Source organism: Stegodyphus dumicola, chromosome 12 (genome assembly GCF_044657685.1).
Source record: "Stegodyphus dumicola isolate Sdum_Otavi_A_Nest chromosome 12, ASM4465768v1".
Lineage (NCBI taxonomy): Eukaryota > Metazoa > Arthropoda > Arachnida > Araneae > Eresidae > Stegodyphus > Stegodyphus dumicola.
The window spans coordinates 48,557,411-48,584,355 of record NC_140779.1 but is presented as its reverse complement, the minus strand read 5'-3'; the positions used below and the strand labels follow the sequence as shown (position 1 = coordinate 48,584,355).

Sequence of the window (26,945 nt, the reverse complement as noted above, 5' to 3'; positions counted from 1 at the left end):
AAGTATGAAAACTTTCTCTTTAATTAGTCTTGATCTGTATAAAGTATCCTATTAGCTTTCTAGTTTTATTGTGTAACAGGAATTCTGTATTTCCAGGCACGATTTGGAGGAAAGCCTAGACCGCAATTGGGAGGTAACTGCAAATTTCATTTTCAAGAACTTGATTTCGAAAATAAATTAGTTTATCGGAGAAATCGCAAAATTTCATACGTATTTTGCGTATGTATGTTTTTGTATTACCGTCGAAGATGTAACGTTCAAAACTGATTGCACATTTCGAACATTTAAACCAATGCAGGATTATTAAATCACTATCTATTTAACACTCCTTTTGATTTGCACTGTTTGGTTTCCCTTGTGTTTAAAACGTATATCCCAATCTCCTTTAGAAAGTCCTCCACGAATATAACCTTCCCCCTAGAAACAAAATCTGATGTGGATATCATGTGACTTCCTTGTACGGCCTATTCGATTATACACATTTCATTTAAACGTACTCAACGTGGCGGGGGTATCACTGGGTGGAACGGGCGAAGTTACGTCGGGAGCATAGCTCTTGGTAGGGCCACCCTAGGCGTGAAGGCCGTTCCAACATGCCCAGTTAAAGCATAACAGGTGAAGATCCTTCAGGGGATTACCGTCTCAGTGATCGGGTGTCACAATCCTGGAGCCCCAGTGATCTCACCTCCTTTCTGCCTCCTCTTCTCTTAACTGCAACTTTTCCCGTTTTCCTTCTTCCATGTGGTTTCCTCTTCTGAGGTTCGGGCTCGTCATAAGAAACTGGAACAGCTTTGTCCCTAGTTCTTCGAGTGGCGAGAAAACTGCCCACGTGTTTGCCGTGTATGGACACCCGTGTCACTGGAAAGGAGGGTCCTGGTAGTTGAGGGGCGAGGTACTGTCCCAACACACTGCTTTGGCCTCTGCTTCAGTTAAACGGGAGGCACCTTGTCGTCCTCACGGGTGTCAATCGTAGATATACTTTGTCCACGTTTCTTAATTATAACCAGCTCTGAAGAATTGAAAAAAAAATGTCACCCTTTCTAATAAACAAACATCTTTTGTCTTTTGTAGGAGAACTGAAAAATATTAAGAGACTTCGATCTGGAGACCTTTTGATAGAAACTGCGTCTGGAAAGCAATCTAATAGTCTTTTGAAACTAACTAAATTAGGATAAGCAAACATTGTAGTTAAGCCACATAACACTCTAAATTCGTCCCAAGGAGTAATTTCTGAAATAGATTTACTGTCAGTAACCGAAGAGGAATTTGTTAAAGAGTTGGCAGATCAAAACGTGTGTGGTGCTCGTAGGATCAAAATACGGAAAGAAGGTCAACTCATTCCCACTAAACATGTCATACTTACTTTCAAGTCTCGTAACCTGCCTAAAAACATAAAAGCTGGATACCTAAACTGTTCAGTCAGGCCATATATACCGAATGCAATGCGTTGCTTTCAATGTCAGCGCTTTGGACATAGAAGGACCTCTTGTCGCGTTACCCTCACGTGCGCTCGATGTTCCATCGTAGGCCATGCCAGGGAAGGCTGCTCTGCTGCCCCCTTGTGTATAAACTGTAAAGGCGAGCATCCAGCTTTTTCAAGATCATGTCCGAAATGGCAGACAGAAAAACAAATTCAAAACATTAAAGTTACACAAAAAATATCATTTGCAGAAGCCAAAAGACTTGTTCTCTCTAATCAGCCAAGACCTAATAAATCTTATGCCTCCGCAACAAAATCATTCAGCTCAGTATCAACACAAACCGCAAAACCTCACAGAAAAAAGAACTAGCAACGACAGAAGATCCTAGACACCAAAAATCGGGGGAAAAAAACCTCCTGTTGAAAGTAGTACGCCGGTGACTGCGCCTAAAGGAAAACAGGATGTCCAAGAGAACAAACATAGAGATGATATTAAAGAGAAAAATAATTAGAAACCCAGGACCCCCAGTCAAAATTCCATCGCAAGCATGAGTTCAGGACGCTTACACGACTCAGACGAAATGGTCGTTGAAGAAGGGTTATCCCTTCCGAAACACCTTTTGCCTCGAAAATCAAAACACCAACACCGCCAAGACAAGCATCCATAATGGGTACATTTATTTCGTGGAATTGCCGGGGTTTTCGTCAAAACCTGGATAACATCAAGGATTTAATAAACATGCATCAACCTGCCTGCCTTGCGCTTCAGGAAACCTTGCTAAAACCTAGCAGACATGCTAAGATACAGAGATACACCACAGTAAGAAATGACAACCCATCTGGGGATCGCGCCTGTGGAGGTGTGTGCCTTATCACCTTTCACAATCACCCATACATTGCTCTCCCTTTGACGACCTGTTTTCAAGCTGTGGCGGATTCAGATTAATTTACCCTTTTCAATCTCCGTATGCACCATTTATTTACCCCCACATGAGCATATTGATCAGCGAGAGTTGGACAGTATAATAGAGCAGCTCCCAGATCCTTTATTGCTTTAAGGTGACTTCAGTGCCCGTAGTACATTATGTTGAAGTAGGGACATTAATTCAAGGGGCCGGTAGATCGAACAATTAATGGAAGATCACTCTATTTGTCTCCTTAATAATGGAGAAGACATTTACTTTCATCAGTCAACTAGAACATTTCATGCAATTGATCTGGTTTCTTGTTCTCCATCTCTACTACCTTTCTGCTCTTTCAGTGTAGGGGAGAATCTTTACAATAGTGACCACTTCCCAGTCATTGTCAATATTACAGGAAAATCAAAGATCTCAAGACAGCCAAGCTTACTTTACGATAAAGCTGATTGGGATCTTTTTTAATCTTGTTCTGTGCTGACTGAAGAAATGGTCAAGGATGTGGACATTAATACAGCAGTAAAAACGATCTCTGATACTATTGTACAAGCTGCTGAACTCTGTATTCCGAAGTCCTCGACAAAGTTCCCAAAACCCTGGTGAAACAATGATTGTCATAAAACTTGGAGAGAGCAAAACAAAACTTGGCGTATATTTCGCCGATATCCAACACTGAAAAATCTTCTTGCCTTTAAAAAAGCTAAGGCGAATGCGAGAAAAGTGAGACGGCAAAGTCAGAGAAAATCATAAGCAGCCTACGTGTCCACTATTACCTCCTCAATGTCTAGCAAATAGGTTTGGGAGAGTCCGCAAATCCTCTGGACTCTATAATGATTATTCCTTTTCTGTTCTAGAAAAAGATGGAAAGTAGATTAGCACTAGAGAAGAAATAGCCGATGCTTTAGGTGATACATTTGCCGCTGTATCTGGCAGTAGCAATTACTCAAAAGAGTTTCTGCCCACAAAGATGCGCTTGGAAAGGATTCAAATCGACTTTTCCCATCCTAATGCAGAATCTTATAATAAAGATCTCACCATGTTTGAATTAAGAAATGTAATATCTCGCACTGATAGGACTTGCCCCGGTCCTGATGGCATAAGTTATTTGATGATAAAGCACCTGCCCTATGAATCTCTAGTGGTCCTTCTTGCTCTTTATATTAAGATATGGAAGGAACAAATTTTTCCTACTGCCTGGTTCAGGGCCTTTGTTATCCCTATAGTAAAACCCGGCAAGAACCCGAAAAATCCTTTAAATTATCGCCCCATCGCGCTCACTAGCTGCTTTTGCAAGATCATGGAAAAAATGGTATATCACCGTGTCACCTACTATCTGGAGACTAATCATTGCCTATCGCCTTACTAGAATGGTTTCCGTAAGGGAAGATCTTCACTTGATAATGCCCTGTTTTTAGAAACCGCAGTACGCAATGCATTTTATGTAAAGAAGATTAATTTGACAATCTTCTTTGACATGGAAAAGGGGTACGATAGAACTTGGCGGCATGGCACTCTTCATGACCTTTACAGCACTGGATTGCGAGGTAATTTACCCATCTTTATTCAAAACTTTTTGAAGAACCGCACTTTCCAAGTCAAGATTGGTTCGTTGCTTTCTCAAGTATTTGTACAACAAGAAGGTGTACCACAAGGTTCAGTGCTCAGTGTCACTCTTTTCAGCCTGAAAATTAAATCCTCCCACAGTGTATGGTTCCCTGTATGTTGATGATCTGATGATCTGTTGTCAAGGTCAAGATATGAGATACATTGAGAGACAACTACAAATTGCTCTAAATAGAATCATAAAGTGGTCCAACAACAATGGTTTTAAATTTTCTAATCAGAAGACTATCTGCATGCAATGCTGTCGCAAAAGAAATCTACATCCTGATCTAGAGCTACATCTTGACGGCTCTTTGATCCGCGTTGAGCCAGAAGCAAAATTCTTAGGAGTTATATTTGACAGAAAGCTCACGTTCCTTCCGCATATCTTAAATCTAAGGAAAAAATGTGCTAAAGCTCTCAACATACTGAAAGTCCTGGCCAATACTTCATGGGGAGCAGAACGTTGTTCTATGCTCCGCATTTATAGAGCTTTAATCCGTTCCAAACTGGATTATGGCTGTATTATTTATGGATTAGCAAGACCTTCTGTGCTACTGAAATTTCATCCAGTCCACCATCAAGCGCTGCGGATTTGCTGTGGAGCCTTTAGAACATCTCCAGTCCAAAGTTTATATGTCATCTGTTTTGAACTATCTTTGGAATTCAGACGCAAGCAGTTGTCCATTGATCTTCATTATAAAGTAATGTCACAGGCCGAACATCCTGTCCGACTCATGACATCTGATCAGCACTGGCGTCTTTACCAAGCCCGTCCTTCATGTATCCCACCTTTTGATCTTTTTTAAAAGATATCTCTTTTTACCATATGATTTGAACTACATATTATCCTGCTCTACCTGTTGCTAGAGCATTTCTCAGTCACTTCTCCATGCCTTCATCTAATTGGAAGAAACCCCCACATCAACCTCATAAGTTTTTTAAAAGACATCCTTTTTTAACCATATGATTTGAAGTTATTTCCCTTTTATCCTGATCTACCTGTTGCTAGAGTGAATGGACACTTCAAAGTCATTTCTCCATGCCTTCATCAGTATCTCAGGTCCATTTCATCAATTCACTTGATACAGTGTGTTTTGCATCTTGAATTTTATTCACCATTTGTCTGGCGCATAATAACCCTCGAGGTTTTGTGCCATTAAAAAATCAATCAACCAACCATTTAAACTTATTTCCCCGAGTTTCATTAGAGATATATTTATCATTCAATTAATTCAGTTCTCATTTCGCGGCAAGACAAAAATACGTAAAACACAAAACATCTTCATTGAAAATTGTAAAATGCAGAAAATCGTAAATCACCAAATACATTTAGAAACTGTTAAAAAAACTAATTTTTGTAATTAAAATTAGTTTCTACACCAAAAAACAAGCAATTTTGCTAGTGGCCAAGAAGGCAGATTTTTCTTTGCAGAAAACCGTAATTTTACTTTTGCTCCCGCTCGGCAAAAAGACACTGACGGTGCAGAAACCGACTTAATTTACTATTCTTCTAAGTTGCAAATATTAAAAAAGGCTGCTCCGTTAGGCTTACTCTGAATTAAACAACTTTCAAACTGTTGATAATTCTACAGCTATTCCACGCATATTTACTAAAGGCATAAAAACCTTAAGCGGAACATAAATCAATCACTTTTAAAGCAAAAAATGCACAGTTTACCAACGTCAGAATAAAATTGAGCTACCGAGTAACAGATTGGGTATACTATATACTTTTGTTGCGGCTGATTGTAAGCAAATGGGGAGGCGCACGTTACATGTTACACCAGTCCCATACACAAAATTTCAATGCTCTAAGGCGATTCGTTTTTGAGTTATGCAAGGTACATGCATACATACATAAGTACACACGAAACGAAAACGTCACGAAAAAAATCTCTTCTGAATCCATTTTTAATCCGGTTGTCAATCAGTTTTGTCAAACAGAGCATTTTATTCTATGCGTACGTATAGATGTCACGCAAAAACATTGTTGAAATGAATTCGAGAGCAGTCAAAATGGATATTTTTTGTTTAAATATAACGCCCGAAATTTTTCGCGATTACAATACTTCCTTTACTTCCTACAAGGATGTAATAGCTCGCGAGCGCTCTGCCATATTCATAAAAACCAAACTAGTTGCATTTTTCGCTGCATTTCCTAACTCTTCAAGATTATTAAAAGTTTCGAGAATAAAATTCCAATGGTATTTCATTATCATTCTTAACGACACATTTCAAAGTTATAGTCTATGTTGATTAAACTTCAAAGACCACCCACCAGTGGACGAATGGTGAAGTAGCTGATCGCTGGTAGCTCGACCTGGATTTGATTCCCGGCAAATCAGCTGCCTGCAGGGCCATTTTCATGATTTTACCTATGTCTGACGTGGTTAGAGCCAATCTACACTGATAGTTTGATTCGAGATTCGAATCCCTCGAAGGGGCTGGCTGCACGGACGTTTTTGTGGTTTTTATCATGTGTAACGTGTATACAAGCCAGTTTCCAATCACACAAACCCAACTTTTCCCGAAGGCGAAGCCGTCTTCAAAAGTTATTCCCGTGTAGAAAATTTTTACGAGTATATACGTTGGCATAGTTGAGACCTAATTACCAAACAGTTGTATATATATATATATATATATATATAGCGGAGTAGTACAGTAAAATACTTTTTACTACATTGGAAAATATTTTATATAAGAATCTTGCTTGTAATTGCAAAGTTAAATCTCAACTTCCTTAATATTCATTTTGATACTGGAATATTTCAGCTGCTAATTTATTTTTAAAACAAAATTATTTTAAATCTTTCTCATGTAACTGCATTTTAAGTAAAAACGTTAAATGTATAGATGTTGAAATCTTTAGTTAATCATATCACAATTATATTTTTACAGATAATGCATTTCTGCTATTCCATTCTTGATTACGTTGCAGCTGACAGATTTTCAGTGAGGTAAGTACTTTTCAGAAATTAAACTGGTATCATAAGTGTTTAACTGCATTATTTAGAATATCTCAGTGCTCAGTGTTAAAATTAAAGACATGCGTAGTTAATTTCAAGCCTTTGCCATCGTATTGTACCGTCTCCTTTGCTGTGAAAATAAATTTTTAAGTTTCTCTTTCTTGTAGTAGGCCGTCCACTGGCCGATTGCTAAGGACCGTTGGGTTTTGTTAGTTCAGCCTTTGCTCGAAAAGGACGAATTAGGTGAAAGGGCTGGCCGAACCAAGCGAAAAGGGTTGGCTGCATAATAAATTTTTGTGGTTTTCTTCATAAGTAACGTGAATACGAGCCAGTTTTGCTTAGAAAGTCCTCACGAAGGCATCCCTCGCTTTAGGCAGAGCCCAGGCATGATTTCTCTCTCACCTTTTTCATATGGCAAAAGCAGGTTTTATTAATATCAAGTTCAGTATATTGTAGTATAATATAATTGGACGGTTTTAGTTGTATTCTTGCTATTGTATTTCCTGTGAAGACGTGCCTGTTTGAAGGTTTCTTCTAACTTGTAACCAATTTTTCAATAAACATCGTTAAGGATGGCATTCCTTTCAGTATTATTCAAATTCTACCCTAGTGAATTAAGTTAAATTTCGTCTCTAATGATTTTAGGAGTAGCAAAATATTTTAGGGAGTTCCTGATATTTAAACTGTTTTTGGATTTTGACTCGTCGTTGTCAGAAGACGAGAGTTTACACCTTTTGTAATTTGATAGTTTCTGGATTTTAATTATGCAGTAAATTGTAAAAGAAATTAATGTTTAATATGTTTTTTTGGGGGGGGACTGTTCGGTAATAAGGTGTAATAACAATGTTCATATTGTTGCGTTTTTCTTTTCTGACACTAGTTGTTACGTTATTTTCTTCCTTCACGTTCGTGTGAATTTGTAGTGAATAACGACGACATTTGATGAAGTATCGAAACACACTTTATTTAGCAATATTAATCAGACAGTTTTAAAATCACATTTACAGTCGTCGAACTGTTATAAACACGCTGACACGATCAGTGACCCAGGTTATCAGGCTATCACGGTGGAGACAGCTTCGTGGCAAAGCACCAGAGTACGGCTTCCGACTCTGCTCGGTCATTCTCGGAACTCCACGTACTCTCGAGACACTCCAGGCTACAACTCGCGATGCACTCGACGACACACAGAGCACAGCTCCCGACTCTTCGGTTCAGTCGTTCCCGGAGCTTAACACACTCTCTCGACGATGCACTAATCACGATACACTAAGAGATTCTTCGATGCACTCGATGCCCCACTCGGCACTCGCTGGCCGGCTGTCAACTCGATCGTCTCCGCCCGGACTAACTAGATGAAACACACTCGCACTCTATGCGAGGCGCACACACCCTATACTAACTCGATGAAGCACACTCCCTGACTGCGGACCAGCAGGGTTTATATATCTTCGGCTTATGTTCGAGAACTTTCTGAGCTAAACCGGTAAGAATTCATTCCAGAAGGTTCTCCATCCGTCCGTAGTATATCGTCAATTTTGTCGCCAAATGGGCGATTTCTCACCAAATGTGGCAACCCTAAAACTGCTTTGTTGGGAAGCTATTTCTCCGCGCCTGTACGTTTCGTAACAATATTATGTATACTTTTTATTGTTACTGGACTAGCTCTTTGTGGACTATTACCTGATAATATGCGACAACATATTGTAAAACATGTTGGCAATGGGAAAACAAATGAAATACCATGTACGAAATGCAAACACGATATATTTGTAAATTTTTGTGGTGCCTCTTTGTCAAGAAAACTGTTTTAAGCATACATTCCAAAAAATATTGCTAAGAAATCGTTAAATCTACCAATTTTCTTGTAAAATATTGTATTTTCTTATTTTGTTAATACTTGAGTTAAAAATGCGGCCATTAAAATTATGCTTTTTGCAGTATACTGTCACCAGTGTTTAAATGTCCAAAAAATATTGTAATTATGCCAAATTTTCTTAAGATGCTATTTTAAATACCTAATAGCTTACAGTTATATACTGATTCCCATTAAAAACATATTTACATTCCGGTTTAGAGGATTTAATGAGTAAATCATACCATTATCATAACCTTTATAGATGATTAGATGTAGTGTGATTATCCATGAATATCGGTCGCGTTATAAACATCGAGTATTAATGCTAGCTATTTAGAATTTTAAATATCTACCTAAAATTCATTATAAAAAAAATAGGAACATAACAATGGTGAATTTTGGAGAAAACCTTGCAGTTTTGGATGTAAATTTTTAAAATTTCGCGATATTTCGAAGATGATCTTTTTTCTTTAATGGCAACTTTAAAATGTAAAGCTGATAATTTCAAACAATACAGCGCTGATCGTTTAACGAGGTAATACTGTTAATAAGCGCTAATTCGTCTATTTCTGTTCTTACTGAAGATGATACTAAATAGATTTTTTGTGGATTTCATATTAGGCACTCTGAATTCCAACGGCTTCTCCTTTCAAGATTTTATACAAAGGCTTAACTTTAGATACCAGTTACATTCCCTTAGAATGCCCTCTACGAAGGTATCCTTTCTTTTATACAGATGGCCCTTTCGTGCTTTGCCAAAATCAAATAAACTAACTCAATATGTTGTAATCCCGTATGTGTCGTAGATAAATTCCTCTACTTCGAGTAAGGTGGTATGGGAAAGAGCTCGAAAAGCGTCTGCTATACAGTGGTTAAAACAATTGAGAATACACCTTACTTTTAATTGATAAATCAAACTTTCAATATAAATAACACATTGCCAAGAAGTGGAAACTTATTTTTACACATAACAATTTGGTTTAAAGTAAAAATAAAGAACAACGAAAAAAATCTTAAAATGAAAAATTTCAGAAGCATTTTAAATAAACATATGCATATTTTGCCTCCAAAAATTCAGAATACAGCAGAGAAAAATACTTTTGGTACCCTTCTGTTTTGTTTGGCGTAAAAAAACTGCAGCGAAAATGTATGCGCAAAAGCGCCAAATCTAGCAAACGCGCCCATTTAACAGCGCGCCAAATCTAGCGTACGCGCTGGTTTCAGATTGCGTAAGTTTATATAGTTCTATATTTCTTAAGACGCCATTGAAATACTAGTCTCATTTTTAAATACCTTTTTGATATCCTATGGATTTAACAATTTGGGAATTGCCCATGACGAAAAGTCGGCAATAGAATTTTGGGTAAAGTGCAGAATCACCCACTGCTTGACGTGTTCTTAAGAATTGCACAAACTCAGTATCCATGTGCATATCGACCTATTTTCACTTAAAAAAATATCCTAGAATTGCACAAAAATGGCACTGCGCACACCCTTGACTTTATCTATGTACACATCGACCTATTTTCACTTAAAAAGTAAAAGAAAATTGTCAAAAATCCAATTGTTTTTACCCTTCTGAAAAGCGGCAAACAAATAAGTGAGCGATTCTGCACTTTACCGAGAATAATTTCAAAGAAAAGGCATCATTCATTATAGAAAATTATGTTTGAACAACCAATGAGATGAAATTATGCTTTAGCGATAACTCGGTAGCGAAATAGCGATGCAGGCATCCATTCAGTTATGTTTAGCAATTTTTATATAAATTATAATAATGATCTGAAATAGTTATTTACTCTTATGCTTGCATTCAGTCATGTTTAGCCTTTTTTATATAAATTATAATAATAAAAAAGTATTATATGAAATTAACCTTTCATCTAAATTAAAACATCAATCTTAGATAGTTGTTAACTATTATACTTCCTTTCTTGCATTAGGGTTGCCGCAATTATTTTTGGCAGCACTGGCATCAACAATAGTTTGGCGATTTTTTACGGCCATCGAAACCGAATAGTACCATATTTTTTAATTGTTGCTATATTTTTTACATGTGGCCTTCTATTTTAATCTAATATTGCGCAATCTTAAACCTTTTCCCTTTTTTGTTATATGAACACTTTCAAATATAAAACTGCTCTTCGAAGAGAAACCAGTATTGACGTAAGGAAATTTGTACTAAGATTGTATAAAAGAAAAATCTTACCTTGAAATAGCTGAAATTGTTGGTACAAGTCACACTTGTGTCCGGAAAATGTAAGTGATGGTTGATTTGAAAATGAAATTTGAAGGAAAGGATCCTAAAGTAAGCGCAATCAAACTTTGCTGCATAAACTTCTTTAATCATTGGCAGAAGTGCAAATGTTGAAACTGTGCGCAATGTAATTAGACAAGCTGGTTATAAAACTAGATTTGCTAGAAAGATACCATTAATCAGCTTGCAAAATCAGAAAAGGCGTTTGGAGTATCAAAAACTCATCAATTGAAGATGAATAACTTCTGTAAGAAAGTTATATTCTCTGAAAGTAAATTCAACATTTTCAGCAGTGACTGTTGTACAACCGTATGGAGGAAGCCCAACACCGCTTTGGATCCAAAGCATTTACGTCCTACAGTTAAACATGGTGGTGGCTCCTTCATGTTTTGGGGTTGTATGGCTTCAACTAGGGTAGAAAATTTAGTTTTTATAGATGGCATTATGAATCGTAGTTTACTTGGATATGCTCCGCAATAATCTAAAAGAAAGTACTAAAAAGTTAGGTTTAGTTGGAAATTTCATATTCCAGCATGACGATGACTCCAAACACACTGCACATAACGTCAAAATGTGGTGTCTTTTTCATTAAAAATGTCAGTTGCATACACCAACACAGTCCCCAGACATCAATGTCGTAGAAAATTTGTGGGCTACACTCGAAATAGCGGTTCAAAAACACGCAATTAAAAACAAAGCTCACTTAAAATAAGTGTCGCAAGAAAAGTGGGATGAAATATCTTCAGATATGTTCAAAAGATTGATCGAATCAGACGTTTAGTAGAGATCATAAAAGTCAGACGTCCAACGAAATATTGACACTTTCTTTGCATGCGAGATATAAAAATTTCGTTGGTGAATTCTTAATTTTTTAAGGAAAAAACTGCGTATGTTTATTTAAAATGGTTCTGAATTTTTCATTTCATAATTTTTTGGTTGGTTGCTCTTTATTTTTGATTTAAATTAAACCATTTGTTACGTGTAAAAATAAAATAGTGTTTACTCTTCTTGGTATTGTGTTATTGATATTGAAAGTTGGATTTATCAAGTAAAAACAAGGTGTATTCTCAATTGTTTGAACCAACCATCGAAGGAGCGTTTTCAGAAGTCTCAGATAGCAGTAACTATCATCCTGCATTCTTTTCTACAAACCTACTCTTTGAAAAACTATGCTAGATTTGAAAAGAGCTTTGTCACTGACAAAGGGATTATATCCTGGTGGCATTGGTGATCTTTTGTTAAAACATCTCGTCTGTAAGTCATTGGCGGCCCTCTTCTTTCTTTTGTACAGAATATGGAAAGAGCATTTATATCCGAATGTATGAAGTAAATCTTTGTTATCCCAATAGCCAGAGCTCGAAAAGACCCTACGAATCCCTCTAGTTACCGTCCCATCACTTTCTATTTGCCTTTGCAAATTGCTCGAAAAGATGGTCAAACCTCACATGGTCTAATCTTTAGGTCTACTTCGTTCCAACTTTGGCATAAATCTCATACTATGTCATTGTTATGTCATTTACGAACCTAGAAATATAGAAATTAAATCCCTTTCTATACAGATCAAAATCTAGAGACCACAAAAGTTGCACATTTTGTAGTGGCAAAAAATGCTCAGTTTCGATTACACTCAGCCTGCTCGAATTTCACTTCTGAACTTACTGCGGTTGATCAGGCTCTAAACTTTCGAAATAATGTTGGAGGAATTTCATTGCCTACAGATTAGAGCCTCTACTATAGGAAACCTGGCCACGCTGGCATAAAATGGGAATGAACTAGCAGATATACAGCTAAGGCTGCTATTACAATGTCTAATAACCTCTAGATCCCCCTCACGTACCAAGGCCTTGATCAAACTCAAAATTCTGAAGAAATAGATGCATTGGGATGCTAAAGCAAAATATAAGCTGAGAAGTTTATGCTAAATAGGAGGAAAGACTCTTAATTTGATTGAGAATCTGTTACTGTCGCCTGACTCACGAACACCTTCTATGAGGAAAAAAGAATCCACTTTATGTAAAATGCAACGCAGTTCTGATGATTCTTCATATTTTACTGGAATGCCATTGTTTTAAATACTTTCGTTTAAAACATTTTAATTGTTTCAAAACTTAACAGGAAGACATCATCATAAATTGTTCCAGTTCTTAAGATATTAGCTTACACCATAAAATGTAACCAGTTTTTATTCTCATCTTTATATAACTTAACTGTATTGACACTGGTTACACACAGTATTTTAATATACTTTTTAATTTACGTTTCACTGGTTTGACGTAGATAACCTTTTAAGGTTTTGCTCTAAATACTGCAAAGCAAACAAAAGTTGTATGCCAACATGCGTTAACTTGATGCTTCTCCCATATCTGTGGCGGCAGCACAGATGATAAAATACTTGAGACAGCAGAATTCTGGTTTCGACCCAGATTCGAACGGAGATTTACAGGCTGGCTGTATGGTTGTTTTTCGCATTTTCTGCATGTATAACGTTGATGTGAACCAGTGATCCCTCAGGCAGATGACCCTTGTGTGCTTTGCCCTCTTCAAATAAACCAATTTGCAGTAATAGAGCATTCTTCTGTATCAGTTCATTTAAAGTAGTAAAATTTTTCTAAGCATTAGAAATGCATCTTAGGTTAATTATTTCAACAAATAAGTAAAAAAAATATAACACTTTAAAAACTTTTTGTCAAAAGGTAACTAAAAGTACGAATATGTATGTGCATAGACTCGTAATGGATTGAATGCACGCGAGACCGATGACAGCTTGATAAAAAAAATTTTTTCCAAAAGAAACTTTTTGCAACTCGAACTTTTCACAGAAAAGTGTCTTATGGCTCTTCTCAATATAACAGATCAATATTAGTAGTTACTACTTCAAACTACTAAGAACGTTGAATACAAAACAATAAAAAGGCCTCAAATGCGTAATCTCGCACAGTGATCGGTCAATACTCTTAAGACTTTGACCTTAACTCTGGACTAAACTAAAACTGATGCGCTTGCCAGTCGTGTATAGATTTTCCTCGTTCCCTGAAAAATTTCCAGTACCTACTATTTCTCTAATTTGCTTGTAAGCAGACACTTACATAGGCCCGGTAAAAGTTCCAGTTACATAGGAATCGAACCAGTTACAGTATCATAGAACACAAGTGTCGTTAAATGATAAAGTTTTGCTACTTTTGTTGATTTGTCGCCAAATTTAGCGTCAAAAAATTAGACTCCAAAACCATCGTCAAATTTTGTGATATGGCCATTTACCTCGGTGTTAAACGTACATGTTTTTCCGGCAATGCTTGAGGCCTTTCATGTTATGTTATACAAGAGATTACACGATTTACATATAATGTCGCTAAAATATTGTTACAAAATGTACAGGCGCGGTGAGATGGCTTCCACGCAAAGCAGGTTTAGGGTTGCCATAAAATGGCAAGGGAAGGCAGAGTTGCCCCATTTGGCGACAAAATTGGCGATATGCCATGACGGATGGAGAACCTTCTGGAACAAATTCTTACTAGTTTAGCTCAGAATATTCTATTCTCGAACACAAGCCAAAAGCTATATAAACCCTGCTGGTCCGCAGTCAGTGAGTGTGCGCCTCGTCTAGAGGGCGAGTGAGAGCGCCTCGCATAGAGTGCGAGATAGTTAGTATCGAGTGTGTGTGCCTCGTCTAGCGAAGCTGATAGTCAGTCACTGAGCGAGTGTCTCGAAGTCTAGCGCCGAGTTGGTCGTCGAGTGCATCGAAGTGTCTCTTAGTGTATGTCGCGAAAGGGTTCTTTAATCCTAAGGCGAAACTTCTACCGTATCTAAAATCAATCTTCCTAAATGAAGAACATCATATCTATATCTATAATTGATCTATATTCGACAAGGTTAATTTAAATATTTATTTACAATATATACAGTTAATTAGTTACTTAACATGCGGAAAATTCTACTAATCAAAGGATATGGCTTAATGCGCCATTCCCGTCTAACATCCAACTAACTTCTACTTCAGGTGAGGGCGCTGCTATCGCTCTACGACATCATATTTCTCTACACTTCCCGCCTAAACTCGCAGAGTTCACACAATTAAGCAGAATAACAATCAAATCCAAACAAAATGAAAGTACTTACAATTACTTACTGTAACAAATTAAAAAGAAGAAAATCTTCTTGAACATCTATTAAAATATAAAATAAATTAAATTAATCAATTAAACATAAGAAAGAACTAAATAATCAATAAGTTCAAAAAGTTTTCATCAAATGTTGGGAAAAAAGTCAATAGTTCAAACAATAGCTCTCAGGTTGGTTCACAACTTCTAAAGGTATGAGAGTTGTATGGGTCTCTTAATTTGTCCTTTGGACGTCTTAATTAGACAAGAATGAACATGTTGATTTCGTCCTCTGTATAAATCCACTACCACACCAAGTTCCCATAACAGTTTGGACTTTGTAGACCCTTCCAAAAGAACGACATCTCCAACTTTTAATTCTTTACTTGGGTTAGGAGTATCCAAATGGTGAGCTGTTCGTAAGTCAAGCAGATATTGTTTCTCTCATTTTTCCCAGAAACGTTCTAAAAGTGTAGTTTGATACAATTGTCTTTTCATCAGATAACTTCTATTTGAATTCTTGTCAATCATCTCGATAAAATGAAGTGGATAATTATGATTTTTTCGACCAAAGTTGAGAAAGTGCTGGTGTGAGAGGCTCTGGTTCTTTTAAGTCATTATAAATATATGTTAAAGGTCTTTGATTTATGACAAATTCAACTTCTGTCAAAATAGTATTTAACTCTTCAAAATTTAATAGGGCTTTTCCAAGTATTTTTCTTAAACAGTCCTTCACAGACTTCACTAAACGTTCGTATAAACCTCCCCACCATGCAGCACGTTCTGCAATAAATTTCTAGCTTATTTTCTTACAGGCAATAAAATCTTGAAATTTGGAATCCTTCAGTATTTTTGAAAAATGCTCGAATTGTCGGTTTGCCTTTTGAAAGGTTTTGGCATTATCCAAGTAAATTGTGTCGCAATGTCCTCGTCTTGATACGAATCGTCTAAAAGCCATCAAAAAATTTTCTGTGGACATACTGGAGACTAGCTCTAAATAAAGGGTTCTGGTAACGGCACAGTTGAAAAGAACTATGTACAATTTCTCAGTTCCGGTTGCTGATCTAACCCAAACTGGACCGGCAAAGTCCATTCCTGAAACAAGAAATGGTGGAGTCTGAACTATTCTGTCTTTTGGCAGCTGTGCGGTCATCTGTTGAGCAGGTTTTGCTGTATACTTTCTACAAATAAGACAGTTTCTAAGTATCTTCTTCACAAGCTGTCGGCCTTTCGGTATCCAGTATTCTTTTCTAAGGCTGGTCGAAGTGGCTATAACTCCACTATGCATTAACTTGTTATGTTCTCTTTCAATAATCAGTTGCGTAAATTTTGAATTTCGAGGTAAGAGGATAGGATGTTTTTCTTCGGTGCTGAAATCGGAGAATTGTAATCTTCCTCCAAGCCGTAAGATTCCTTTATCGTCTAAAAAACGGGGAAAAGGAATGTATGGAGGACTTCTTAGATATGCTTTTATTAGTTTCCAATGCTGAAATTTCCGAATTATATGCTAGTCTTTGAATTCTACGGATCCAGAATTCTTCTGCGTCTTGAAACTCTTCAGCGGTAGGAACATCTGTTAAGTTTGCAAGCTTCTTAGTTTTCAAAGCGAAGCGTTTAATCCAAGCTGTTATTCTTAATATTTTCATTAATACTTGGAAATATAAAATAATTCATTCTTCTCTTGCACGATACATTTATATTGTTCGGAACAAGCAAACTTATTTCTATATTCTAAATTTTCTTCTTCAACAACGTCTACATTACCGGAGGGCCAAAATTCTGAAGACTGTAAAAGCCAGAGTGGTCCATGCCATCAAAGTTGGCAATTTCTTAAGTTAGCAACAGTAGTTCCTCGGGATATGAGGTCGGAGGGGTTATCTTTTCCACGGCAATAATGCCAATTATTGCTTTCAGTTAGTTTCTGAATTTCATAAACTCTGTTTTTGATGAAAGGTTTAAATCTTTCGGGAGATCCATGAATCCAAAAATAAGTTATTTGAGAACCAGTCCAGTGGAAATGGATTACTTTGTATTTTAAACATTTTACGATTTTATCACTCAATCTAGCGGTTACAAGCGCACCCAAAAGCTCCGATCTAGGAAGTGTAAGTGATTTCAGAGGTGCAACTCTACTCTTGGAAGCAACAAAAACTGTTTGAAAAGTTCCATTGTTCAAAACTATTCTTAGATATACCACGCATCCATAAGCTTTCAAACTAGCGTCAGAAAAGCTATGGAGTTCTATTTGTTTCTATAAATTTCGTAGTTATACGTATAATTAAGTACAACTGATAGTACACTGTTCTGAATTAGAACAATGTTTAATGGTGGTCAGTAGGTGATGTCGACACAAAATAGTTTTGCGCATATTGTCCTGCAACATACGATTCATCGTCTGTTTTAAGTTTCGGAAATTCACATTTCTCGACATTTTATTAATTTTAGCTGTAAAAGAGTGAAAAGGATCAAAGCAAATAATTTTAAAACTTAAATGCTTTGGTCATTGTGCGTGAAATATCGAGACTTGAAGTTAATTTGCCTGTTTTGTTAAAAGTGATAATAAGAAGTTAACTTTGAAAACTTTTGTGAATGTTGATGCTGAAAACTTGTCCCGATCTACAAACTAGCGTAATTTTGGTTATTCTGCATGAAATGTTTATCATATTTTGTAGCATATTCGTTAGAATGCCATTGAGGTTACGGTATAAAAAGGGTCCCAAGATATTACAGCGACATTATCTAGAGTGCTAAACAATAGCATATTCTTAAAACTATATTACCTTACAGGAAATCTGAGGAAAATGGAGGAATAGCATGCCGTCTGAATCTTGATCCTCCAGAAGAGACTGACCGCAAGGAAAAGCTTTTTGAAGTAATGGAACTGTTTATGAGGTTTTACCCCCTGATTGAGCGACCAAGAGATCATAAGCGTCCTCCTCCATCTCAGCCCTCTACGGAAAGGCCATTGAGTTGATTCGGAAATTAACTAGCTGATGCTGTAATTGAGAGCTGAGCTACTAATTTAATGGAAGTTTTGGATAATTCAAAATTCTTTTTTCATCCTTTTTACGTTACCAATATATTAATATGTTGCATTTTTTAACTGTATTTTGGCTGAATTTCTTGTTGATGTTTTGATTACCTACCTTATATTTAATAAAATACTGAGATTCAGTTAACATGCATTCATTAGCTTCCTTAGAACATCTAGTCTCATTGCCAAAGCACGTGCATATAGCTGTTTGTTCTTTTCTCAAATCTATCTTCCGAAAGTCTTCATTTATTACCAAACAAACAGTTTGGTAACAAATGGAGTTGTTTTACTAAGTAACATGTACCAAGTTCATTCGTTAATATTTCCCGGATATTTTTAATCTGTTCACAGTTTTCTGAAAGTAAATCTTTAGATTTGGATACTACAATAAAATTTAACATATATTAACCCTTTCACACCTATCGTTGGTTATATCCAGGATCCATTCCCTGCTAGCGTCGATGATATCCGGAATCTACAATACTTGCTTCACAGCGTCACTTAGTCCAATACAGTAACTATAGTTGGCATTAATTGCTCATATATGTAAATACTTATAACAAATGGGCACCTCGCAGTTAACTAATTCACAAGTATTTTCTTGACGCGAGTAAATTGTATTTTTATCTTTGCAATGTATCGTAAATAAAGGTAAAGCAACTGAACAGCGCTGGTATGTCTCAAATGCTGTATTTATTCAAATAAGATCCCTTTTTGCTCTGAAATTTCGTAAATCCTTATTAGCTATTTAAATTGGAAACGATCTGAAGATTGTGCTTTATACTGCTGTTATTTCGTCGTCCGCTATCTTTACGGTGATAGGAATTAGCTTCTCAAATGTGATTAAGAGTTAAGATTTTTCCTGCGTTCCATCTTTCGAAAAAAATAAAAAAATTCCTTCCAAAACCCGAAATTTCATTTTTAGTTCTTTACATTTTGACGATGGTAGGGGATTGCCACCGGCCGCAGTACATTATCCAAGTATCGTTGGGCCGTCATAGTGCCCTAAATACGAACTAGAGGTGACCTGGAATCAAAGGCAATAGCGCCCCAAACCATTATCCCACGTTGTCGCGCGGTAGGGCGTTCCACAGTTACTGCCGGATTAGATCTGTCTTCACGTCGACGCCACACATGTATGTGGCGACTGTCACTGGATAAACAGAAGCGTGACTCATCTGAGAACACGACGTTTCGCCATTGTGTCAGCCACATCGCTCCAGTCTGGCACCAATCTAAATGTTGGCGTCTATGCTGTGGGTCAGTGGCAGTCTTCTTAACGTACGCCGTGAGTGCAGGCCACGTTCAACCAATCGACGGGAAATGGTTCTGGTCGACACGGGAATATCCAGGGTATCTTGCACATGTTGCAGAATCGCGGTACAAGTGGCTTGCGGGACCGCCACAGCTTGTTGGCGGATGCGTCGATCCACGCATGCTGACGTCACTCTGGCTGCACCTGCATCCCTCCTTCTTCCCACATTTCCTTGCTCCAACCATGTTCGCCATAGCCGATGCACCGTGCTCGCATCCATGTGGGTATCAGCTGCAATTTGACTTAAGGACCAACCCGCGATTTGACTTAAGGACCCACCCTTCTCAGTCCGATCATCATACCCTTCGTAAAATCGTCTATATGCTGGTAGTGCCTTCGTTGATGACGGCCTGGCCATTCTCTCCTATTACACGTATCCTCCGGGACAAAAACAAACTTTCTTCGATAATTCGTCTGGCAGAAATAACGACACGAATATTGCCCAGTCTGCGCGTTCCTTCCCTTATATCTTACTTCACCTGCGTCGGAGAGCTGCACATTTCACCTCATTCGCATAACTCAGTAACGTGCGTCTACTCTAAAATTTGCATAAATTTTTTACCACTTCTTCTTGGTGTTGCATTTTCAATGTCGAGCAGTGTATGTTGCAGTCTTCCCCTTTTTTTTTTTTTTTTTTTTTTTGAGTTATTCTTTTGATGTATGAACTAATGTCTTTGTCTTGATGCAATTTTTATAGTTTTGGGCTTAAAACAACAGAATTTCTTCTTTAACATCGGGCATGAAACATTTCTAGTAGTATGGCGAGTTTATTTTCCTCTTCACTTCTTATTTTTAATATCGTGTTCTAAACGCAACCTAAATTATCATAATACCTCATTGAAACTTTCTTCCCATTGTCGTAACCAAGTTTCGATATTTTTTTTTTTTTCAGTATCGATAAGTAAACCCATATGTTTGAAGAATCGCAATATTTATGTATCTCTCGTATATATATATATATAGCTAACTAGAGTTCAAATAGGGTTGTACGATTTTCTACGTTAATGCCTTAACAACAGCCTTTGAACATTGGTTTTGTTAGTTTTTTTAAACCATTGTTTATTATTTTAGTGTCGTTAAGATGTATTTGTCGTTAATTTCTATTTGGCGAATTATCTATCGTTAGAAGAGGCTCCAAATTTAAAATAGAAACCTTGGCTACATTTTAAAAGTACTTGTTTGGAATCGTCTTTCCATGCAAAACTAATTGCTGATGATTTCCTTTTTACCGATCAAATTGCGCAATTTGCAATTAAAAATGCCAATACCATGCGTTTCACAATGTTTATAGAACTGCAGAATAAATTCATTTTTCTACTGAAAACACAGACGTGCTTCGGTTTATGAAATTATTTACATGTGATATCCTAAAAGAAATTTCAGGGCAAAAGAATATGCGTATCATTGAAAATTATGCACTGTTTCCAATTACTTACCAGATTACACAGTGGGTAAAAAAAGTTTCCGTACGAAAGCCGAAGTCAAGAATATGTTAACATAATTTTTATTATTTGCTTCGTACCTGCAGTAGCTACTGAAATATGTATAATTTGGTACTTTAAAATGAGTTTATAATAAATTTCTGTTTTTAAAAAACCCGGCAAGTGTTTTGGTTGAAATCTTTAGTAGATATTGTGAAGTAATACGCAAAAAAATGTTTCTGTACTCAATATGCAATTTAATCCTGACTTTTTATCGAACTAGCAGTAAATTTTCGAAACTGGATCGTATGTAAGTCACGAAGATGATAGTAACAGCTACTTAATTCTAGCTTGTAACCGATTGTCTTAAAGCGGAAGTTACTGCGGCTGTTCGTGAATTAGTATTTCACTTAAAAAACGATAGATTACCTTCGTGAAACCTTTAATAAACCGAAGTCTACAGTGCACTATATTATGAAAGATACTGTGAGCTTCAACATACTGAGAAACTTAGGTTCTATTCTCTGCAAATGCTCTTGCTGCATGGGTATTTTCTTGGTGTAACTAGAAGCTCATTTCCTCTAGAAAACCCTTTACGAAGTCATTTCCTTTCTCGGGCAGACAGCCGTCGTTATGCTTTTGCTGTATTCGACTAAAATACTTTTTTATCTTTATTTTCTTAATATATATATATTTCATTTCCTCTCGTAAAAAAACTCGAAAAGTTAGCAGTTGCGGCCATTATGAAAAGATGAATTTTGTGCTCTTTGTAGAAAAATATTTTGAAAGTAAAGCTTCGATATATATGAAAAGAAGCCCTACCTTGCCCTGAAGTTGCAAATAACAGACGTAGTGAACAGAATTCTTGCTGTTCTTCCAATAGGAGCGCGAAATGTCACACTTCGTGTTGGTAATTATGAAGAAGTAAGTATTAATACGTTCGATAACAATTTAGACTCGTGATGCTCTTCCAGTGCAACAGAGTTGAACGTCACATATATTTGCTTTGATGGTGGTGTGAATTCAACATTCAGCCGGAAAAGTCAGCAATACCCAGCCAAGATTCCAATTCAAGACCTTCCATTTGCCATCTTAACGTGTTCTAATTACACCACCACAAGGCACGCGAGAAAGAAGGCTAAAATTTCTTACAAGATTGCTCCCATAGTTCTCGTACGAGAGCAGTAGTCGATTCCATCACGAAACGCAGCGTAGAAGGCTTGGACGAGTATTTACGCAGCGGACAGTGATGAACATTGTTAAAGGTGGACTACAGAGTTTCTTTGGAAAGTGAAATAGCCAGCAGCATAAATTTACAGGCTGCTAGTGGCTGGATGTGGTGAACAAATTTCCGCTCGAAACTTTACTATGAGAAACAAAAATATAGTTAAATGAATAAATGGTAGCAGTGAGGCATTACACGGCCGTAATACAGCAGGTGTCTAGTTTGATACTGATGCATAGAAACATTAACTTTCGTAATTAATAAAAATCGGGTTGTACTCGAATCGCTTCTCCTCTGCCTTTCCTTGAACTCAAGACCCGTTCGTCAGACCCGACTTCCAAAGGCAGCTGGATTACAGCACCACGCCACTGGTGCCAGTCAATAAAAATCGGGTATGGGTAAAGAAGCTTTACAGAGGACATGCCATGAAGATTTGAAAATGACTAAAATTTATCCTCAATCGGTGCCCAAGAGACTCGCTGAGCAGAAGAAATTACAGTATGTGATAATATGCCATAAAATTTTGCGTCGCGTTGTAAGCTTAAAAAAAAAAGGAAAATCTACGTGGTTGACCATTCTGCAACAAAGAGTAACTGCAACAAGTTCGTCCTGGATGAATTCGTAATAATGCTGAAGAATGGTTTGCTGAAGTCATTGGAAAACTTCCTGGGAAATGAAAACGCTGGGAATCATCTGCTATACTCGTCCAATTATTCCTGCAATTCAAGTGTGCTCTGTCGCTTTACTGACAATTAAAGTTTGCTATGTCACTTAGTCGAAGCATTATTAGATAAAATAATGTTTTACTAAACCCATTGTAGCAGTTTGGAACTAGATTGCAATTAAACGAAAATGTCTGAGTCTTCACTAAGCAAACGATATATCGTTACGATCAATTTTAAAAGTGTTTGACATCCTAAAAGAGTTTACCTAATTCTGCTTCGGGCTAGAATAGAAAATTTCTCTAAACTTGATTACCTAATTAGAGCAATGAGCTCAAAGATATCTAAATTTCCACCGGGATTACCTGGGGAATGGAATTTTACCTCTCCGTACCACCAACTCCTCGAAAAGAATTTTAACTTGATAGGTAACTTCATTTTTTATCTACGCAACATGACGTTTTTTTTATATCGGCCTTAAAAATGTTCTTTGTCTCTAAACTTTTCTGTTGATCCAAGCTTTATAATTTATTGTTTTAATACACTATTATATAATTGCATAAAGCTTTGCTTACAAACAACCGGTATATAAACCAAGCATTATGGAAATGATTTGTATACTTGTTCGCTACAGCTTCATAACCAATAGTTCAGAATTGCTTAAGCTATTTCAAGGGAATGAATTATCTAACTACAGCAAAGCCTGCAAATTATACTATCATAAAGAAGGAATACCTTCATGAATGATTCTCAGTGGAGAAACGCGCTTGTAGGTGAGTTTAATGGGAGGAAAATGTCATGAAACCAATCTTTTATTCATCGCCAATAGAAACTACTACTATTGTTTCTCTAGTCATAGAACATATAATGGCTTACGATATATACAGAAGTGAGATAGATATTCAGGTAACGTGTTTTAGTTTCTAAATTCTCCTTTGATTTTTTTTTTTTTTTTTTTTTTTTTTTTTTTTTTTTTTTAGTCCAAAGGGGCTTTGTCCCTGAAAGACTATTGTTTTCGTTTTGCGATTTTGCGTCGGACTCATAAACGTCGGTTCACTTTTCAAACTGTTGCCACAAAATGTTAGAGTCCTGCATTATATTTGAAGAAATTAAATAATGAAAAATCTGCATAAATGATTGTCTATTTCTCGCATTGTGATAAAACAATGGTACATAGAGCCATCGAATTTTGAATGACGAAATCCTACTGCGAATATGGGCATCTGAAATCCCAAATTTGGAATTTGTTTTATTATAGATTTTATATTTTGTAAAACTTTAACGAATTTTTGATTTACAAACTCAATGCTTTAAAAGCGAGAAATGGCAACGTTATATAGAAAAAAAATACTTTTATCTCCAGCTCGCGAGACTGTGTATATCGGAAATTCTAAAGATATGCTTAATTTAACATTATTTTGCGATATTGCTCTTGAACTGAATTTTATGGTTTAAGTGCAAAGAACATGATATTTAATAAATAAAGGTAACACTCAAAACGTTAAAAAAACGCCCCTTTGGACGTAATTTAAAATCTGAAACATTTCAGTTTTTTTTTTTTTTTTTTTTTTAAATACAAGTTAATGGCATAATAATACCAGATGTACAGACTTCAGACCAACTTAATGCATGAGAACATGTTGGTGGCGCTGATCTGTTTGTGAAAGCTGCTACTGATTTGCATCTTGAAAAATATTTCTTAGGCCTTTATATTTCAAAACGAGCTTCAGATTTATATTTAAAAGTCTATAACACAGTTGCTCAACTTTCATAACAATAGGAGCTTTTTGTTCCAATTCAAGAATATTCAAGAGCCTCAATAACCTATATTCCTAACGATATTTCCAACACTGATAGTAGTTCTGACTCTGATTTCAAGTATATTGAAGATAGTTATAGCGAAACTGATGAAAATTTCTCGGATTCCTCTGCAGATAGTGATGAATCTGAAAATTCAGTTTCTATTGAAAATGTTTGACAGTGCAAAATTGATATGCAACCAGAATGCAGAACCAGAATGTAGACATTTGCATCATTTTAAAATCCGCAACAGTTTTTGAATAAAAAGAATCGTTCAGAATAAATAAAGATTTTGAGTTTTTAATATTTAAACGAGGCTATTTTTAAATACAAATAAATAATTCTCGTTTCCATGACTGCATTCGGAGAGTGTATTCGTGAAATACACAGATTTTAATGTTGTAATTAACACTCTTCTTTAAAGATAAAAACTAAGCCTTTTTTGTGGTTTCCAGTGTTTCTTTGTAATTACCGGGCCCACCAGCGGCCGAGCGGTAAAGGCGCTGAACACTGGTAGTTCGGTCCGAGGTTCGAATCCCACGAACGGGCTGGCTGCATGGGCGTTTTCGTGGTTTTCCCCATGTGTAACGTGTATAGACCCAGTTCCCCCTAGAAATTCCTCCACGAAGGCATCCCTCCCTTTAGGCAGATAGCCCTCGTGTGCTTTGTCATAATTAAATAATCCATCCAATCCCTTATAATTACCAAATGATTTAAAAGAAGTGATTGAAAGTGAACACGTTATGGTGTTTACAATAAAGCATAAAATTTTTCAATGAAGTTAATAGTAGGGCACTAATTTGGAAAATGAGACTAGTCATTTATTTTACTTGACTAGTAACCAATAAACAATACTACGTAAAGAATAAAAGGTGTGACGCGGAGCACTAGAGAACCTGAAATTCAAAATCAAAAATTACAATTCACACCCTCTTGCAACTATTTTCTTACAGTGACAGTTTCTTTCTGCCTAAGAATAAAAAATGACATCGATAAATATAAATACACTATTAATTCTTTAAGACATCGAAATCAGCAAATTTCCGCTTAGGCGACTACCAAAATTTTCTAATTTTGCTATGAAACTTAAATATTTTATGCACTAAACAAAACGAACTTACATTTCCAACGTTCACTGTAACAGGAAAATTACTTTTACGGAAAGAAAGTAATAAGTTCTGCATGATTAATTTTATCTTTCATTATCTCTAGCTAGGGTAGAGTAATTTATAGTATACGCTTGCTATCAGTAGCTATGGTACATAAATGACATACAGGTATCTGTGTGATAAATTAGTGTTCGAAAGCCACGAAAGAAGTTGACAAATATTGACTAAGTGCACCTAGGCAAATGTTTTTGTGATAAATGCGCCCAGTAACAAAGATCAGGAGCGCTTATCTCGAAATTGATAAATCGGTGTACAAAGAGTGCTCTGGACGTTTTATTTTTAAAGTTTAAATGCTTAACCCTACATTAAGACACCTAAGTAAATAGTATACCAGTTGTATTAATAAACACAGTCAAGACCCCCACCTGACCAAGGAGTTCACTGAGAAACTCCAAATTTCTCAAGTCTGTCATGAGAAAAAAGTATTTTCTTGACTCTAATGTCGAAATGGCTTTGCCACCTTATACTTGGATTTACGTGCTTTTAATATATACTCTTAATTTCTTGGACTTATTTCAAGATACATGTATACATATTTTCTTAAAGATGTTATAAGATAAATTTTAAGCCGCCTTGCCGGTCAGAGGGTTAAAAGTTACTGAAGATGCTTATAGCGGTTTGTCGCTAATGGGCAGAAAAGTGTGGTAGAGTAATTGATTGGTCTTCAGAATTTCAAACTGTTCTACAGAAAGGCAGTAATTAAGTTAAATAAAACAGAAATAAAAAGAGCAGACTGCATGTTTTTACCCATGTGTAACGTGTTAATACTAGCCAGTTCCCTTAGAAAGTCCTCCACGAAAGCATCCCTCCTTTTCGTGTACTGCCTTAGGGCGGAACACGTAAATAATACTAATAACGCTCCCTTTTTTTTCCTATCCTTCCGTATACAGTATTTCAGAACATGTATATATAGAGTATACTGTATCTATCAGTTTGAGTTGGCAACGATATCGAGTGCTTTTGCACATGTATGCCATATTTGTATCTGAGAAGAGGTACGTTTGGTTTAGTTTGATAATTTGGCTGTATTACAAACAAAATTAAACAGGCTGTATCACAGACTCTCAGTGATAATTGCGGCTGAGGCGGAATAGTAGACATGGGCAGAAATGTGGGCCAGATATGTAGTGAATAAAATTTGCTTTCTATATAACTGCACAATGCAGTCACAAATAACTGTTACAACCCTGATAATAATA

The 26,945-nt window shown here is 36.5% G+C and overlaps 1 protein-coding gene and 1 long non-coding RNA gene across 13 annotated transcripts in view; one reads left to right on the top strand and one right to left on the bottom strand.

The window, feature by feature from the left end:
* LOC118203569 (phosphatidylinositol-3,5-bisphosphate 3-phosphatase MTMR14-like) overlaps positions 1-18,299 on the top strand; it is a 143,603-nt gene extending 125,304 nt beyond the window's left edge. For 5 of the 7 annotated variants that reach the window (XM_085827700.1, XM_085827703.1, XM_085827702.1 and 2 more), the window contains 3 exons: positions 97-133; positions 6,841-6,899; positions 17,908-18,299. In XM_085827700.1, coding sequence (XP_085683826.1) covers positions 97-133; positions 6,841-6,899; positions 17,908-18,094 — 283 coding nt within the window. In that variant the 3' untranslated portion in view covers positions 18,095-18,299. Of the gene's footprint in view, positions 1-79; positions 134-6,840; positions 6,900-17,907 lie in introns of all 7 variants that reach the window. The other 2 variants (XR_015044414.1, XR_015044415.1) reach the window with 2 other exon arrangements.
* The window catches only part of LOC118203570 (uncharacterized), a 133,669-nt gene extending 107,778 nt beyond the window's left edge, over positions 1-25,891 (bottom strand). For 3 of the 6 annotated variants that reach the window (XR_015044416.1, XR_015044419.1, XR_015044417.1), the window contains exon 1: positions 25,699-25,877. This is a non-coding gene — a long non-coding RNA (uncharacterized LOC118203570). Of the gene's footprint in view, positions 1-25,698 lie in introns of all 6 variants that reach the window. The other 3 variants (XR_015044422.1, XR_015044418.1, XR_015044423.1) reach the window with 3 other exon arrangements.
* Positions 25,892-26,945: the final 1,054 nt, after the last annotated feature.